The 15,847-nt window shown below is 34.7% G+C and overlaps 1 protein-coding gene across 2 annotated transcripts in view; it reads left to right on the top strand.

The window, feature by feature from the left end:
- The window catches only part of LOC109607412 (histone H2A-like), a 42,907-nt gene extending 27,610 nt beyond the window's left edge, over window positions 1-15,297 (top strand). Inside the window, exons 1-2 of one of the 2 annotated variants that reach the window (XM_020023895.2) lie at window positions 12,998-13,108; window positions 14,821-15,297. In XM_020023895.2, the coding sequence (XP_019879454.1) occupies window positions 14,827-15,195 (369 nt within the window). In that variant the 5' untranslated portion in view covers window positions 12,998-13,108; window positions 14,821-14,826 and the 3' untranslated portion in view covers window positions 15,196-15,297. Of the gene's footprint in view, window positions 1-12,997; window positions 13,109-14,820 lie in introns of those variants that run through there. The other variant, XM_049967193.1, reaches the window with a different exon arrangement.
- The last annotated feature ends 550 nt before the right edge of the window (window positions 15,298-15,847 follow it).

Here is a 15,847-nt window from a genome sequence, read left to right as displayed (position 1 = left end):
TTCAGGTGGCAATGCTTACTAACATTATAAATGCGATGCTCCATTTTCACTACTTCCCGTCGGCATGGAAGGTAGCGACGGTAGTGTCCATTTTGAAACCTACCACACCTAACAAACCCACATTGCTAGCAGTAATCGTCCCATTAGCCTTCTCTCTTAGATAAGCAAGGTGGCGGATCAGGTTATACGGACTCGGATTGAGGAATTTATTGTTGACCAGCACATCCTGCCGAACGCTCAGTTTGGATTTCGTCAAGGTCATGGAACCGGTCATCAACTTTTGCGGGTGACCGAGAACATGGCCGAAAGGCGTAACAAGGGGCAGCATCGTACCATGTTGCTCCTTGATGTCAAGCAAGCATTTGACAGGGTTTGGCACGCTGGCCTGATACAAAAACTGGCTTCGCCAAACTTTCCTCCTTACCTGATCGGCACGATTCACTCCTTCCTTTCAAACCGCTCCTTTCGTTCCAGGGTTGGAAGCGAGTTCTCTTCTTCAAGAACTATTACCGCTGGTGTCCCGCAAGGCTCTAGACTGTCCCCAACCCTCTTCAATCTCTACTGTAGTGACATTCCATCTTGTCCTAGAGTTATAATGGCAATGTACGCAGATGACGTTGCCTTAATTAACTCCAACAGATGCATTGTTCATGCGGGGGTCCCTATTAGGAACTACCTGCCTAAGTTGCTCTGTTGGTACTCTTGATAGAGATTGGAAATCAATCCTACTAAATCTGAAGCTATCTTCTTCTCAAATCGACGAAGGGTGCCACCTAAATTCCATATCCACGATCATCAAGTTAAGTGGAGTCCCTGCGCCAAGTATTTTTTATTTCCTCTTCTTCTAAACTTCGCGTTTTTAACGCGACAGTTCACTCTATCTTTACCTATGCTCTTCCAATATGGGGCACCGCCGCTCCTAGACATATTAGGTCCCTGCAAGGGACCTATATGAGACTAGTGAGATCGGCCCAGACAAATCCGTTTCGAATACATTATTTCTACTCTTTCAGAGCTGCGGCATAAGTATGCCCTTAATCTCCGGAAGTTCATTTTTCAACACTCCAATCCGGAGATTACATGCTTGCATGACATCCAACCCCGTGAATCCGACAGATACAAGACGCCATGTCTATTGGCTGTATAGACCTCTGCGTCTCTTTGGGACATCTATTTCTAAGTAGCGGTTAGCTACAAACCTCTTTTTTTCCATTATCTCCCTATTTTTCTAAACCTGTGTGGTTAATTACTCTTAGGCCTTGATCTTCGGATCCGTGCCCGGAGAGGGGTTTTTAGTCAATTAGTCCGACACTTGCCTTCGAACTCTACCAGAAGGCGTCTTGTAGATTTTCCCCTCTTTGATCTAATAAAAAACTAATTTTTTTTAATTTAATTTAATCGCGGTAAAAAAACGATAAAAATTTGGTAATAATTAATATTTGCAATAAATGTCAAATAAACAACCCCAATGTTTACGCAGCAGCAGGTTATAAACCTTATTTTTGACAATAAAGCAGATAAATACAAAATATTTGCTATGTTACTTAAAATATTACCTATTTTAAGTAACATACAAGACATGTTAATTATTTTACGAACAATATAATTATAAATATGTTGTGTTGCAGAATTATACAAGATTAACAATACAGACAAGTAAAATATATATTAAACTGAAACTGCAACTACAATTTATATTTCGTTGAATACCACCGTATTCTTAATTTAGGGCGCCAGGAGATTTTCAGATGGGTTGTCTTCGAAGAAAACGCGATCCTTTGACACTAAAATTTTACGCACCAACACGTGGTCCTTGGTTTTCCTCATTGTCAAATTATAATACTTAAATTAAAATGCAAATAAAAAATACACAAACGGGAACACACACCGTCACCAGGACAAACATAGCACGCGTTATAAAATCAGTATTCCAGGGGATGACGAAGAAAAACTTGGAAAATGAACTAAGGTCCACGACTATCCTCATGGTTGTTCCGCTAGCGACTGACACAGAAAACCTAAGATGTACCAACCCAATGTTATACACAAGAAACATTACTGGGCACGATCTCGAGATGTATGTTACCATTTTGAACGCGGTATTACCATTTCTTATAGATTACAGATATCTTTTTGCCCATATGTCATTTTCTATTTAAAATTTATATTAAACTAGCTGTACTCACGACTTCCTCCGGTAGCGTATTGAATACGATCGTTTTCTAGACGGTGATCTCGAGATTCCAAAGATTCTTGAGCCCTTAACAATGAATGACGCGTTCTATCTAATTGTAATCGTACATTTCTCGGAACTACTCTCTTCGACCTAGACATGGACATCCGTTATCTACAATTTGTAAGACGACTTTCCCTATCTTGTTCTGATTCATTTTCACGTCGCAATTTTTGGCTTTTGGCCATTCTCATGTTTTTAGAAAGATTTGACTTTCTTTTAGGCATAACTAAATATTATAAAAAAAACAACTGTCTACGTTACTAACTAAATAAAATAACCTATAAATAATTTATCAATTTCAATGCAAATCTGAATATTGAACACAAATGTACTTAATTTATAATTATTTATAATTATTACTTAGGTAGAAAAGGAAAGCAGTAAAAATGTAACAAAATATTTTGAATTAACTTAAGATAAGAAGAACGGATCGGTGGAATTATAAAAGATACCTATCAATCAAATCAAACTATCAATCAATCGTTGGTGGAAGAAGTGGAGGGAGCCGCCCCACGTGACGGCCCAATGGTGGTATGCGCGTGGTACTGGACAATACTTGGACATTGTAACATTAGTTTATTTTTCTAAAAATAAAAGAATTTTTCTAAAATAAAAGTAGCCTAAGTTACTCCTTATTAGCTATCTGCCAATAAAAGTCCCGTCAAAATCGCTCCAGCCATTTCAGAGATTAGCCGGAATAAACAGACAGAGAGACAAAAAAAATGTTATTTTTGTGTATGTGTATTTATATTTATAGGCATGTGGTAAAAAACGGTTATTTTAAATATAAATATATGTGATACAACGAATGTATATAAAATTAAAATATATGACTAATATTATCGTATACTCAGGATATATTGAATTAAAAATTTAACTGTTTTTGAATATTCTTATTGGCATTGTAATAAATCTTTTACTTTATATATATGAAAAAACTATGTCAATTAATAATTATTAACATACATGTTTCTTCATAGAATGTCACGTGGTTATAATATATAAAATTTTAAACTTTAAGAGCAGCGTCTCACTGTGTTAAATTGACATGACTGTTTTGAAGTCATAATATTCTTTAATAACAACAATAATGGTCAAACTTAGGTCATTTTCTACCATGTTTGTACAGCAAATCCTAACCTAACCTAGCCTAACCTAACCTAACCTGGTCTTTAGTGAAAGACGTAGTTGGCGTTTAAAACTAACCATACTAGTGGCCCTTCTGAACAGAAAGCACTCTGGAACCGCGCGAGCATTACTTCAGAGTACTCTCCTGTGTGACCTCTTTTTTTTAATTTTTTTCCCTTGCTAGTATTTATCTACTGTATATATGGGTAAAATAACAATACAAACACAATCTTAATAACTTAATACCTAACTAATGACTGGAAATGAGGCAGACAATAACACTTACATTTATCCGGGTCGGTTTGTCCTTTCGAAATCCTGTTTCTCCTTCATAATGCTTCTAATCATGGTAGAGACACTTGACCATCCCTCTGCTGATTCCATCATGATTTCGCCTATGTTGCTTGTTGTGATGTTTTGTTTCAGTCGTATTTCGGCTGTCACTCTGTGTGTGTTCCATCTAACTTACTGGGTGCACCGTAGAGGACGATGGACAGAACATATGCAGCCAAGACTCGTCCTTTGTTTGAAGAAGGTCCACCAACGTTGCATGTTATTCCGGCCAGGGTGTTTATTGCCTTCTTTGACTTTTCGCACAATGTGTAACTCCTTTATCGTTCTTCTCGCTGCTATTAGGACCATTTACAGCGTGGCTGGCACTGTTTTCGAGTTGGGTGCTGTTCCTGGCTCTGACCACGATAGCAGATCATCGGCATACGCGACCAGCTCTACTGTTTCTTCCATTTCCATCGACAGGATTCTGTCATAGAGTAGATTCCACAGTATTGGGCCGAGGACAGAGCCTTGTGGTACTCCACAGGACACCTTCATCCTGGTTCCGCCTTGGGTTATAATTGTCCTGATAGATAGGACTGTGTCATCTTAACTAAGTATGGACTTATCGATTTCTTGTTTAGGGCTCTTATTATTTCAGACCACGAAGCCGAATTAAAGGCATTTTCGATGTCAATTGTAATCATAACGCAGTCCTGATTTTTTGTTGCCTTTTCTTGAATTTTTGTTTTTATATTTTTTATATGCATTAGCGCATCTATAGTGGAACGCCCCCGTTTGAATCCATATTGGTTGTTATGTAGGAGTCCCGTTTCTTCGATTTCGTCCTCTAACCTTTGTTTCATGAGTATTTCCAATAACTTACCTAGTGTGTCCAGTAGGCATATTGATCTGTAGGTACAGATGCTGTTGGTTCCTTTCTTGGTTTGGGCTGATCCTAGCCTTGCGATTTTCCACATGTCGGGGAAGTAGCCCTTTATTAGGCAGCTATTCATCATTGCTGTTATTACTTCCTTATTTTTTAGTACGACTTCCTTAGTGACCTCCCTAGGGATAAAATCCGGTCCTGGGGCCTTACTCGGTTTAAGTTTGCGGGCTGCTGTCGTTATTTCCTCTTCGCTAAAGGGTATTATATCTTCCCTTGGGATCTCGATGTAAGGCCACGGCCTGATGTTGTGTACGGGAAAGAGTTTTTTGACTTGAGCCAGCGTCTCCTTTTCGGAAGGGTTTGCAAATGGCGAAGTGTTAAGCTTGCCAGTTACTATCTGGTAAGCTTTGCCCTAGGCGTCTTGGTCCAACTCTTTACATAGTTGTCTCCAGGCCTTGCGTTTCTGATTTTTAATCTCTAATTTTAGATCTTTTCTTTTGTCTTTGTATGTCGCGACTGCGTTGTTACGTTCAATCTCTGTGAGTGACCGGTTTTTTATGGATCTTTGTGCGATCCTTCTTAGCTTGTTGCACTCGCTGCGTATTACACTAATTTCCTCGGTCCACCAGTAACACCGGTTTGCGTCTTTTGGGATGGCTTATCCGTTTAGGAAACATCTGATCGCATAATTGTATGATTGCTAGGCTTTTAGGTGCATCTGCGTTTTGAGAGTTTAAGTCTGCAAGCTTCTCTCTGAGGTTGTCACAGAAGGTACTTAGGTTTCCACACGAAATGTTCCATCCTTTGGGTGGTGGTGTCGTGTATTTTTTCCTGGTAATTTTTCCAGAGTGAATCTGATGGTATGGTGGTCACTGAAGTTTTCACTTTGTGGCCATTGTAATGTCTATAATAGATGATTGTCCGCGGGAATTAGCAAACGTTGGGGTGTCACCTGTGTTGATGGGAATCAGAAGGTTCTTGGCCATCCATTCCTCACGAATATCCTCCCTCTTGTTCGAGGTCCGGGATCCAAAACGTTTTTTATATAGGTTTTTTGATTTGCTAGTAAAGCTATCACAGTATTTATCACAGATAAAGTTGTTCACTCTTTTTTTATTTGGTTCTTGGCCTATGACGATATCGATACTGTCGTCCGGGATCTTCTGCATCATCATGTCGTGCGCCGCATGGCACCGATTCATGTTTTGTTGTAGTATATTAAGTCTGGACATGTTTAGAGGTTATTCCGGCGGACAATTTTAGGGCAAGCAGTAGAATTACCTTTGTGATTTTCCCCGTCACATATAACGCAGCCGATTTCGTTTTGGCAGTCGTTGGTTTTACGTCCTTCCTTGCCACATCGGTCACATGTGTTGGTCCGGTCTGGTCCCTTATAGCTTTTTGTTTCGTGACCGAATTCGTGGCATTTATAGCATCTGGTTAGATTAACCTTTTCTCTAATGCGGCATTGGCCCAGGCCTATTCTGATGCTTGTCGCCTTTTGGTTCCCTCTATATGTTGGTCTGAGTGATTTTATTTCTATGTTCTCTGTAGTGAGTTGTTCGACTACCGTATTTATTTCCTCAATGGTCGTGATCTCATCTATACCGGAGAGATGTAATACGGTGCTCAATCTAGTGGACTTTGTGTTAGGGTTACGCCATCTATGCTTGCCTTGATTTTTGCAACTAATGGGTCCGATTGTCCCTTATTGTCAGCCACCCTTACAAGCATGTCTCCTGTCTTGATTTTAGTGACGGTTTTTATTGTATCCAACTGTTTTGTGATTTTGTTTTTCATTTCCTTTAAAAGTTCTGCATAGCATTTTTCCCCGTGTTTAATGATAATTACATCTTTTTCCTTATTTTCTTTTCTTTTTTGCGCTTTTTGGTTTACATATAATATCTTTGTCCTGGCATATGAATTCTGGTGCCTTTCTTATAGTGACCCATTTATTATCTTTTGGGGGTATTATTATGTGCTTCCTGCCACTAGTGGGTATTGTAGATGCAAGGTTTACCAATGTTTCACACCATTTTTCCTTATCCTGTTCCGGTGGCATTGCGTAAATGAAGTGCTCGTCCTGTTTCACTCCCATGATTTTGGTTGCTCTTGAGAGCAATTTTCCCTGTTTCTTTATATATATATATATATATATATATATATATATATATATATATATATATATATGCAATGTCTGTTTTCTTATACCGTATCAAAAATGATGAGCGTGTCTACTCGCATATTGAGACGGAACATCAATACCCCTTTGTAAACAAAAAGGAAAGATATACATGCAATTAGGTGGGCGGGCCGAACTGACTGGAGGGGATCATTTGGTTTTGCTGCGTTTAGCATGCGGTTCGTCTCCGCAGACGTTGTTTTTAGTATATTTTATTTAATTTTTGGGATACATTTTTATTTTGAAAAAAGTAGTTTATTTTTAGAATACTTATTTTTGTTTTTGATATACCCTCAAAAAATATTTCATTTTACAGATTGAAAATTATACAAAGTTACGGAATTTAAATGGAGCATCCGAAGAACTCGAACTACATCCCTATGCATACGGAGAGTTACTAAATGCATTCGCAAAGATTAATTTACATTGTGCGCCGGCGCGCACCAGCACGGCGCATTGTCTCTGAGAGTAGGGATTCTTACTACCGGGCAAAACTTTTCTCTCTTTGTCGTGCATCCGTCTCTTACAACATCCAGACACGAAGAGCATTTTTCGTACGGTATATGTTGTCAGGCCACGGTAAATCCATAATGCTCCAGAAGTTTTCGAACGTTTTTTAACCGTTTAGGAATTTTTGGATTTCTTCCTCGTCCCGGGTTTTAGGTTGTTTCCAGGTAAAGGTCTGGGTTCCTTATTCCCTGGTCTCTTTCTTAACGGATTTGTCAGCTTCCGTTTGGACATCGATATCCATAGTCATTTTTTCTGGTTATCATATTTGTGCTTCTTAAATCACTTCTCGACCATTTCCCTCTTTAATGAGGTTGTTTGTCTTTTAAGGCTCCTCGTAATGTCCTTAATCTCTCTCTTTGTATTTTGTTCGATGTATTTTTCCAATTGAGTTGTGAGCCCTAATATATCCTCGATTGCTTCTGTTATGATAAAGGCCGTGCTATTTTCAGTTTTCCTGTAGGGTTCAGGGTCCTTCGTATCCAATGAAGTGTCTGCGATCTTTCTCTTCTTTCCACCTTCTGAGAGGGAGTTACTCCTCATGATTCTGTAATGGATGCCTTTCTTTTCGTTCAATTTTTTTATTAGCTTATTGTCCATGTCCTTCTCTACTATTAGTAATTTGTCGACCGATTTTTGAGCTTCATCCCAGAGCAGGTCAAATGATATGACCCAGCTTAAGGAGTCCCTTGTTTCTGCACCGAGGCCTGGTCTCCTACCTCAGGTGCTGTACAGTAGTTGACAGACGATCGGGAGGGGCCTGTACGTCCACCACAGACACCGACCGGAACTGGGGTATCTCTCCCGTGCTCCGTAAACACTTTTCCGCTTTTGGAGTCCATGTTTCGTTTTTCAAATGGTTTCCCTCCATTACCTTTTATACCTACGGTCAGGTGATGATAAACGGCCGCTCTACCACTGGAAACAGACGCCGACCTAGGAGACCTAACCTAACCTAACCTCACCTAACCTAACCTAACCTAACTTAACCTAACCTAACCTAACCTAACCTAACCTAACCTAACCTAATCTAACACATACATCTGTGACATTATTCATTGAGAACTATTGTCAAACATATTATTATTCAAAGTAGTATTTAGAATCCCTTAAATATATACCGTCGAAATTAATTTCTATTTATATTTAATTATGGACGAATGAAGTCTATCAAAGATTAATAACCCAATACATACAACTGTTACATTATTCATTGACAACTACTGTCAAACAGATTGTTCAAAGTTATGCTTACAATCCCTTAAATATATGCTGTCGAAATGAATATCCATTTATATTTGTTTATTAAATTTAGGTTAAGTTGCATTACGAACGATTAATCAGAACTACCATTGACTAGAATCCACATGTTTAACAGTTGCCAACACTTAATTACTCAGGGTGGGCCAAGCGAATAGGGGCGGAGGGGCAACAGCCAATCATAGACGTTCGGAATCGCCGAAAACTCACGACCTTTTTGTCTCGGAATGCAGGCTAGTGAGAAATGAAAAGTTGGGGATTTGTAATTTTTGATTTTATAAACTGGTAATAGAAATTCCCCAAAATTGTCGAGATGAGCAGGGAATATCTAGTGTCTTTAGTTAGAGAAAATAATTTACTAGATTTCAGAATAGTGAGTCATGGACGCTATAACTAGATTTTAGGTTATAGAAGACGGTCAGATGATGTTGTTTCTAACTAGAAATATATTTCAAGTAAGAAACTTTTTATATAACCAACTTATGTAATTTAATTGTGTGTGTTTGTTATTTTTTATTATTTTATAAACCATAATATGTTCGTTTATTTTCATTCATTGAATTTTTATTAATTCATTTCATTCTTCCTGCTTAGTTATTGCAAAATACAGAAAGAACAGCAATTATATTGTGATATTATATTATATTATTATAAAATTTATATTATATTATATTTATATATATAATATATATTTTTTTAATTTGTTTATTTTTATCATGAATATATAATAAAATTATACAAAATATATAATTGTTTTATTTTTATATCTATCAGAAAAATCTAACCTATACTCATTTAATATAAATTTTAAATAGAAAGTGACACATGGACAAAAAGATATCTGTATTCTATAATAAATGGCAACACAGCGTTCAAAATGGCAACATCGCTGCATACTGAGATCGTGCCCAGTAATGTTTCTTGTTTATAACATTGGGTTGGTACTTTTTAAGTTTTCTATAGGAATCTCGAAATTGGACTTAACGTTGCCGCTGGGAATTTATATATATATATATATATATATATATATATATATATATATATATATATATATATATATATATATATATACAATATTTCATTTCTAACTTGTGTTCGTGTTTATTAATTTCTGTTAGGTTGATTTATAGACAATTTTTATTGTGTTACTTTGATTTATAGACAATATATATATTGTGTTTGATTTGGTATTATATTAAATTTGTTGGTAAGTAAAATATTAATTTAATTGTATATTATATTATTAATCTTATTTCAACTAATTCAGATTGTGCTATAGCTTTAGTTTAGTATTTTTAGATATTCATATTTTTATTTTAATTATAATATCAGCTATGAATATAATAATTTTAAAACGAAATTGTTTGGTTTTTTTAAGGATTTGAATTATAATAGTGCCAACAGAAATTGTTGACGAAGTCCTCACTATTGAGGAAATTAAAATTGAAGATTATAGATTAAGATATTTCCCCGATTCGAAAAAATAAATGATCGAATGGTTGGCTAGGAGAGATTTAATAAAAAACCAGTTCACTTGCGATATGTGTGACATTCCTATGTCTCTTAATAAATATTCAGGTGGAATAGATGGTTGTCGGTGGAAATGCCGATTATGTACCACCCGAAAGTCGATAAAGTTTAACTGGATTTTTTTTCACTGAATCTTATTGCAAACTTAGTTTGTTGCAATCGATAATTATCATTTATTGTTGCAGCATAGAAACTCCACAGGAAGATATTAAAAGGAAGGCTCACCTTGGATCAAATTCCACCCACACGATAGTGGACTGGTGTTCGGTTTGCGGGAAATTTGTGAGCTGGACCTCATAAACAATCCGAATGTTTTTGAGGGTTTAGATGAGGAAACACTCGAGCCCAAAACGGTGGAGATTGATGAATCCAAGTTTTTCCACCGCAAATATTATAGAGGTCGGTGGACTGAGGGAAAATGGGTATTTGGAGTAATCGAAAGAGGGACAGGGAAATGCTTCCTTGTTGAAGTTCCAGATAGGACAACTGCAACCCTCCATGAAATGATTCAGAGGTTTGAATGTATTTCTAATTAGGGCTTTGTAAAATATTTGATAGTTTAAAATTGATGAATGCATGCTCATTTTTAAATAAATCGCAAATTTTCCATGGAATTTTCTCGATTTATAAAGAAAATTGCACTATAGTTATTATTTTTAGACAAAACAAAGCAAAAATTTATGATAAGTGATGTTTTAAACAAATATATGCCAGGCCAGGAGGATGACAGGTAACACGTTAATAGTTTAAGATTTTAACAATTATGTTTTATTATTATTTTACAAAATACCTTTTGAGTTTATTTCATTATTATCTTACAGAATATCTTTTGAGTTCTTTTTATTTATAGTTTCCTTTTTAAAATTAAAAGTGTCATGATTCACTTGGTAAATTTTACCTGGATCCCATATCATCTCAGCTGGGTGGAGGGCATACAATGGGGTAGATGCAATTAGGCATAGGATCTACACTCATGATATAATCATTCATGAGAGAAATTTTATGGATCCTGATGACACCACCATCGATACTCAGAACAACGAAAATATGTGGATGATAGCAAAAAGAAAGTTGCGGCGCCAATTTGGAATATCAGAAGCTTTGTTTGTTTCCCACCTCCATGAATTTGTGTGGCGAAATAAATACAGAAGAAGCGGAAATTTTTTTACTTCGATTTTAGTTTGCCATAGAACACAATATATTTTTAACTAGAGAGTTTTATTTATTTATAATTACATTTTCTGCTCATATGGGAATATCTTAGAGAAAAATTAATTTTAAATTAAAAAGAATGTTAATTTTTGCGGTTTTTAGATGAAAATTTTATTAAAAAAATTTTCTATATTATATGCCTATTTTTTTCAAAATTTCATTAAAAACCCACATTTTCATATCTTATATTTTCCTATTCTACGGTCTATTTTAACTCGTAATGAGAAACTTGTGTTGGTTAATTGAAAAAAAAAATCAAAAATTTTTAGAGAAAAATTAATTTTAAATTTGAACAATACTTATTTTTGAGGTTTTCCGTTGAAATTTTTATGAAAAAAAAATTTCTACTGTATGCCTATTTTTTTTTCAGAAAGTTTATCAAAAATAGAATGTTTTCAAAAAAAAAGAAGAAATACCTAACCGAACCTAATATAATCTATTTAGTTCATAAAAAAGAAAGAATATTTTCAAAATAAATAAACAAGATAATAAAATTCCAAAAATATATTATATAAATATAAAACAATTATCACCAACGGATATCTCGTAAACTTTCAGAAAATTTAATAAATATAACTTTATCTGTGATGGTAAAACTGTTTAAAACGGAAGTTTACATATTTGATTTATTTCAATCAAATTTTTTCATAAATTATTGAAAATTAATAATACTACAAATATGTTATAATGTACATTTTCTGTTCATGTCGGAATATGTCACAAAATATCTCACTCAGTAATAAAATATCAGATACGGCAACGTTGTGAGAATTCTTGACGCTAATGCGCCTGCGGGAATTACCAACATAATTTTAGGCCGCTATAATGCAACTTAACTGATTAACTAAACCATTGCAATTGTTAAAGTGATTACTTAGTAGAAGGCAATTCAAACATTTCAATAAAATATTTGAGGGAATTAATAATATTCTGATTAGAAATAGAAGCACTTGATTCAGATATGGGGGAAAGACTACAAAATTTAACCTACTAACATACTCTTCAACACTGTAATTATTAGAAGAGGGATTATAATGTAACTGTTTTGGTTTAGCATTATGAATTTTTCTTGTTATAGAGAAAACTGATGGAGAAAAATAGTTTTCGCAGAGATTAAATATTTTGATAGAAGGATTAATATTACAAAATAAATTTAATTTATAATCAGAATGCGAATATTTTTAAAATTAGGATTATGAACATATCTATAATATGCATTGAAACATGGTGCGGGAGCCTGTTTAACCTACAACATAACTTTAATTTACTCAGTAGTTAAGATAAAATACATTAGGTACAATCTTATTCAAATTTGAGGTTATTTTATTTCTAATATGGTAGTAAAATATATTATGAAACTATTACCTAACCTATTTAATTACAAAGCATAAAATACAACTACGATTTTAGTTAGTAAAAGATTATATGAAATACCTAAAACTAAAAATTCAAAACATTTTAATTCAATGGTTCTATTCAATCCTCCTGGCATCTTCGGATAGAAAACAAATCGCAATATTTAAAATACTGGGCTGCAATTGGTCAATAAATACACCAGCAGATCTAGTTAAATAACCATTACCAACTGTCATACCAACATTATAAACAACAAATCAATTTTAAAAAACGCGAGTAACTTCGGGAACATTCGGCTGTTTCCATTTAGTCCTATTCACTTGCCCCCCATGTAGGTGGCATCGTACATTTTGTATTTGAAAAATATATACATTAAAAATAAAATGACATAAATATATAGGTGGCATTGCACTATTCGTTAATGTTGTATGTAGTTTAGCAACGAAAGTAGTAATTAAACAAACGAATAAGATTTAATGAATCGGTTTGATCAGTGTGTTATTTGTGTTCAGTGACTTGTAATTTAAAGAATAAGGTATGTAATTCATCAGTTAAATTAATAGTTTTAATGGTTAATTAAATTTCGAATTGGAGCAATAATAGGGAATATTTTGGCTTATAAATTTGACATTAAGTGGAAAATGGTTTTTATTTTTACAATTAAATATTTAACACAGTTTTATCTCTCAATACAACACAATTTCTTCGAGGTAACAATTTATAGAAGTATCTCCGGGGCAGTTTAGGTTAATTGTGGAGGTTTCAAAATTATTGATAGTGCTGCCTTTGGTTATTTTATTTTGGAAAGGAATTTTGATTAATGCAGATTTACACCGTCCAGTCTATTTATTATGACATAATTTTAATATAAATTAATTTTTATATATTTTTTTATTTTACCGACAAAAAACTTAGTTCTCACTATATTTTGCATATTTAAATAATTTTAATTTCAAGATGTCCCAGTTCATGGCAAATTATAGGTTATGAGTATACATTTTCTTTTGGTCACAATAATGTATATTCTTGATTCTCATTTGTTTTTATAGGAAACATATTATATTAAACATTAAAATAAATTAAATAAAGGAGAACGTTGTTTAATTTGAGCCAAATCTTATCGAAACCGCAGGTTCTGCTTACATTAGTGAAAGTGTTAAGGCTTTCGTGGTCTTATTTGTTGACATTAATTTTTCGTCAGGGAATAATTTCATAAAATGCCAGTTCAAAAACTTGAAAATAATGAACATGTTGTATTTATATTTGTTAGGGTTTATTGGTCGACTTTTGTTGGAATTATTTTCTGACGTTTCGCTAGCACGTCTGGCTAGATAGTTCGTGTCTTATTCTGGTCGGTGGTAGTTCTTATCTGCTTAGCGATTTTGGTGTTCCTGAGCACTGATATTATTTTCGTGTTTATGGATTTTATGATATCTACTTGCAAGCAATTATGTTTCTTATAATTTTATGTTATGATGATTTCGATACCAACATGGTTTGTGTTTGGAAGTCTATCGATTTTTGTTCAAACTTTTCTATATAATTAAGAAATTAACGACCATTGGGCCATTGATAATCCTTCCAATCGTAAAATTTATTGTTCCAAATGAAATAACTTTGGGGTGTTTCAGACGTGAAGTTGTAGTAATTTGGTAAGATACTTTGTATTCTTGGTAGTCCAAATAAACAAAGTTGGTTTGATTAATTGTTTTTGAGTATCCGTTGATATAGACGATTTCTTCATTATTATCCAACACAGAGAACACATAGTGTTGAATCTTTAGCCACTCGATTGTTTATCGGGTCCAGGATCTTCAATGTTGTTTTTGTAATCCTCGGATTTCATTATCATTGTTGCATTTCCTTTATATGCGCGTAGAATTATGATCTCTGTCGGTATTTCAGTGGCAAAGTTTTCTCCTTTTGCAAGTGCAGTCGTTTCCTTAGGTGTCCAAGTAAGATCTGTGGATTTTTCTCCTGCTCTATGTATAGATGTCAACATAGTTCTTTACTAAATTACTTGTCCAAATTTGGTGTTTCGAGATATGGACAATTATGATTAGATTTATTACTACAAAATTTAGATGTTTCTACAGATAGGTAACTAATAATTTGTTGTAGCCCGATCACAATTGTTTCAATCAACCCAAAATTTTAGACAAATATACCAGTTTATTCATAATAGCGCGCCAACAAAGCTTGCTTCGTATGTTTCAAACATATTGTAAAATTACCTTTTATCTACAGTACATAATGTCTGGACGCAGTAAAGACAGTAAAATGAAGGGACAGACAAAGTCGCGCTCCAGCCGTGCCGGTCTTCAATTTCCCGTTGGCCGTATTCACCGCCTTCTTCGCAAAGGTAATTATGCCGAACGTGTTGGTGCCGGTGCTCCAGTTTATTTAGCAGCCGTAATAGAATATTTGGCAGCCGAAGTTCTGGAATTGGCAGGCAACGCTGCCCGTGACAACAAAAAGACTCGTGTCATCCCCAGACATTTACAATTGGCCATCAAAAATGATGAAGAATTGAACCAACTTTTGTCGGGAGTTACAATCGCTCAAGGAGGCGTATTACCCAACATTCAATCCATCCTCCTACCAAATAAGAGTGATAAGTAGGTTTAAGACGATAATAAAAACATGACTGCTTTCAACTTATTCATCTAATGAAATGTATATTAATTTAATTTAATTAAATCCAAAATTAAATCAAGTAAAACAAAACAAACTATTTACTTATTAACATTATGCTATTATGGCGGTAATTTGTGCTGACGGAATTGTGGTCAGTGAGTCAGCACAGTCACTAATTCCGCTGATTCCACACGGGACTTCATATGGATATCTGGCTGAAGGGTTAAATCTGCGTACCGAAGGAGGTGAGTGCAAAGAGCTTCCCTACTTCGCATACTATTCGGAACAACAGCATTTTGCCTAAGAGTTATTTAAATCCGATTACTGTTACTGTCCTGCGGAGCTTGATGGCTTTTATGGAACAATTAGCCTAGCAGACACTCTCCGTCCAATTTGTTTTTGTATGTTTTCACTACTTTAAAGTTAATTTTAGGTAATAATACAATAATACCTTTTTGTAATTTCTATATTAAAACATTTTACACACACTTATATTATTATAATACATGTTCGTTTCTCAGTACTCTTGATTTCACTCTCACTTCGCTTGCGTAGATATCAGAACGGGAAGGGATGAAACCCCGTAATTCAAATTTTACCATAGATACATTAAACTTAAACATGCCTCATCCTTGAA

The sequence above is a fragment of the Aethina tumida genome, chromosome 5, assembly GCF_024364675.1.
Source record: "Aethina tumida isolate Nest 87 chromosome 5, icAetTumi1.1, whole genome shotgun sequence".
NCBI classification, from domain to species: Eukaryota; Metazoa; Arthropoda; class Insecta; order Coleoptera; family Nitidulidae; genus Aethina; species Aethina tumida.
This window is presented reverse-complemented; position numbering and strand designations above follow the sequence as displayed.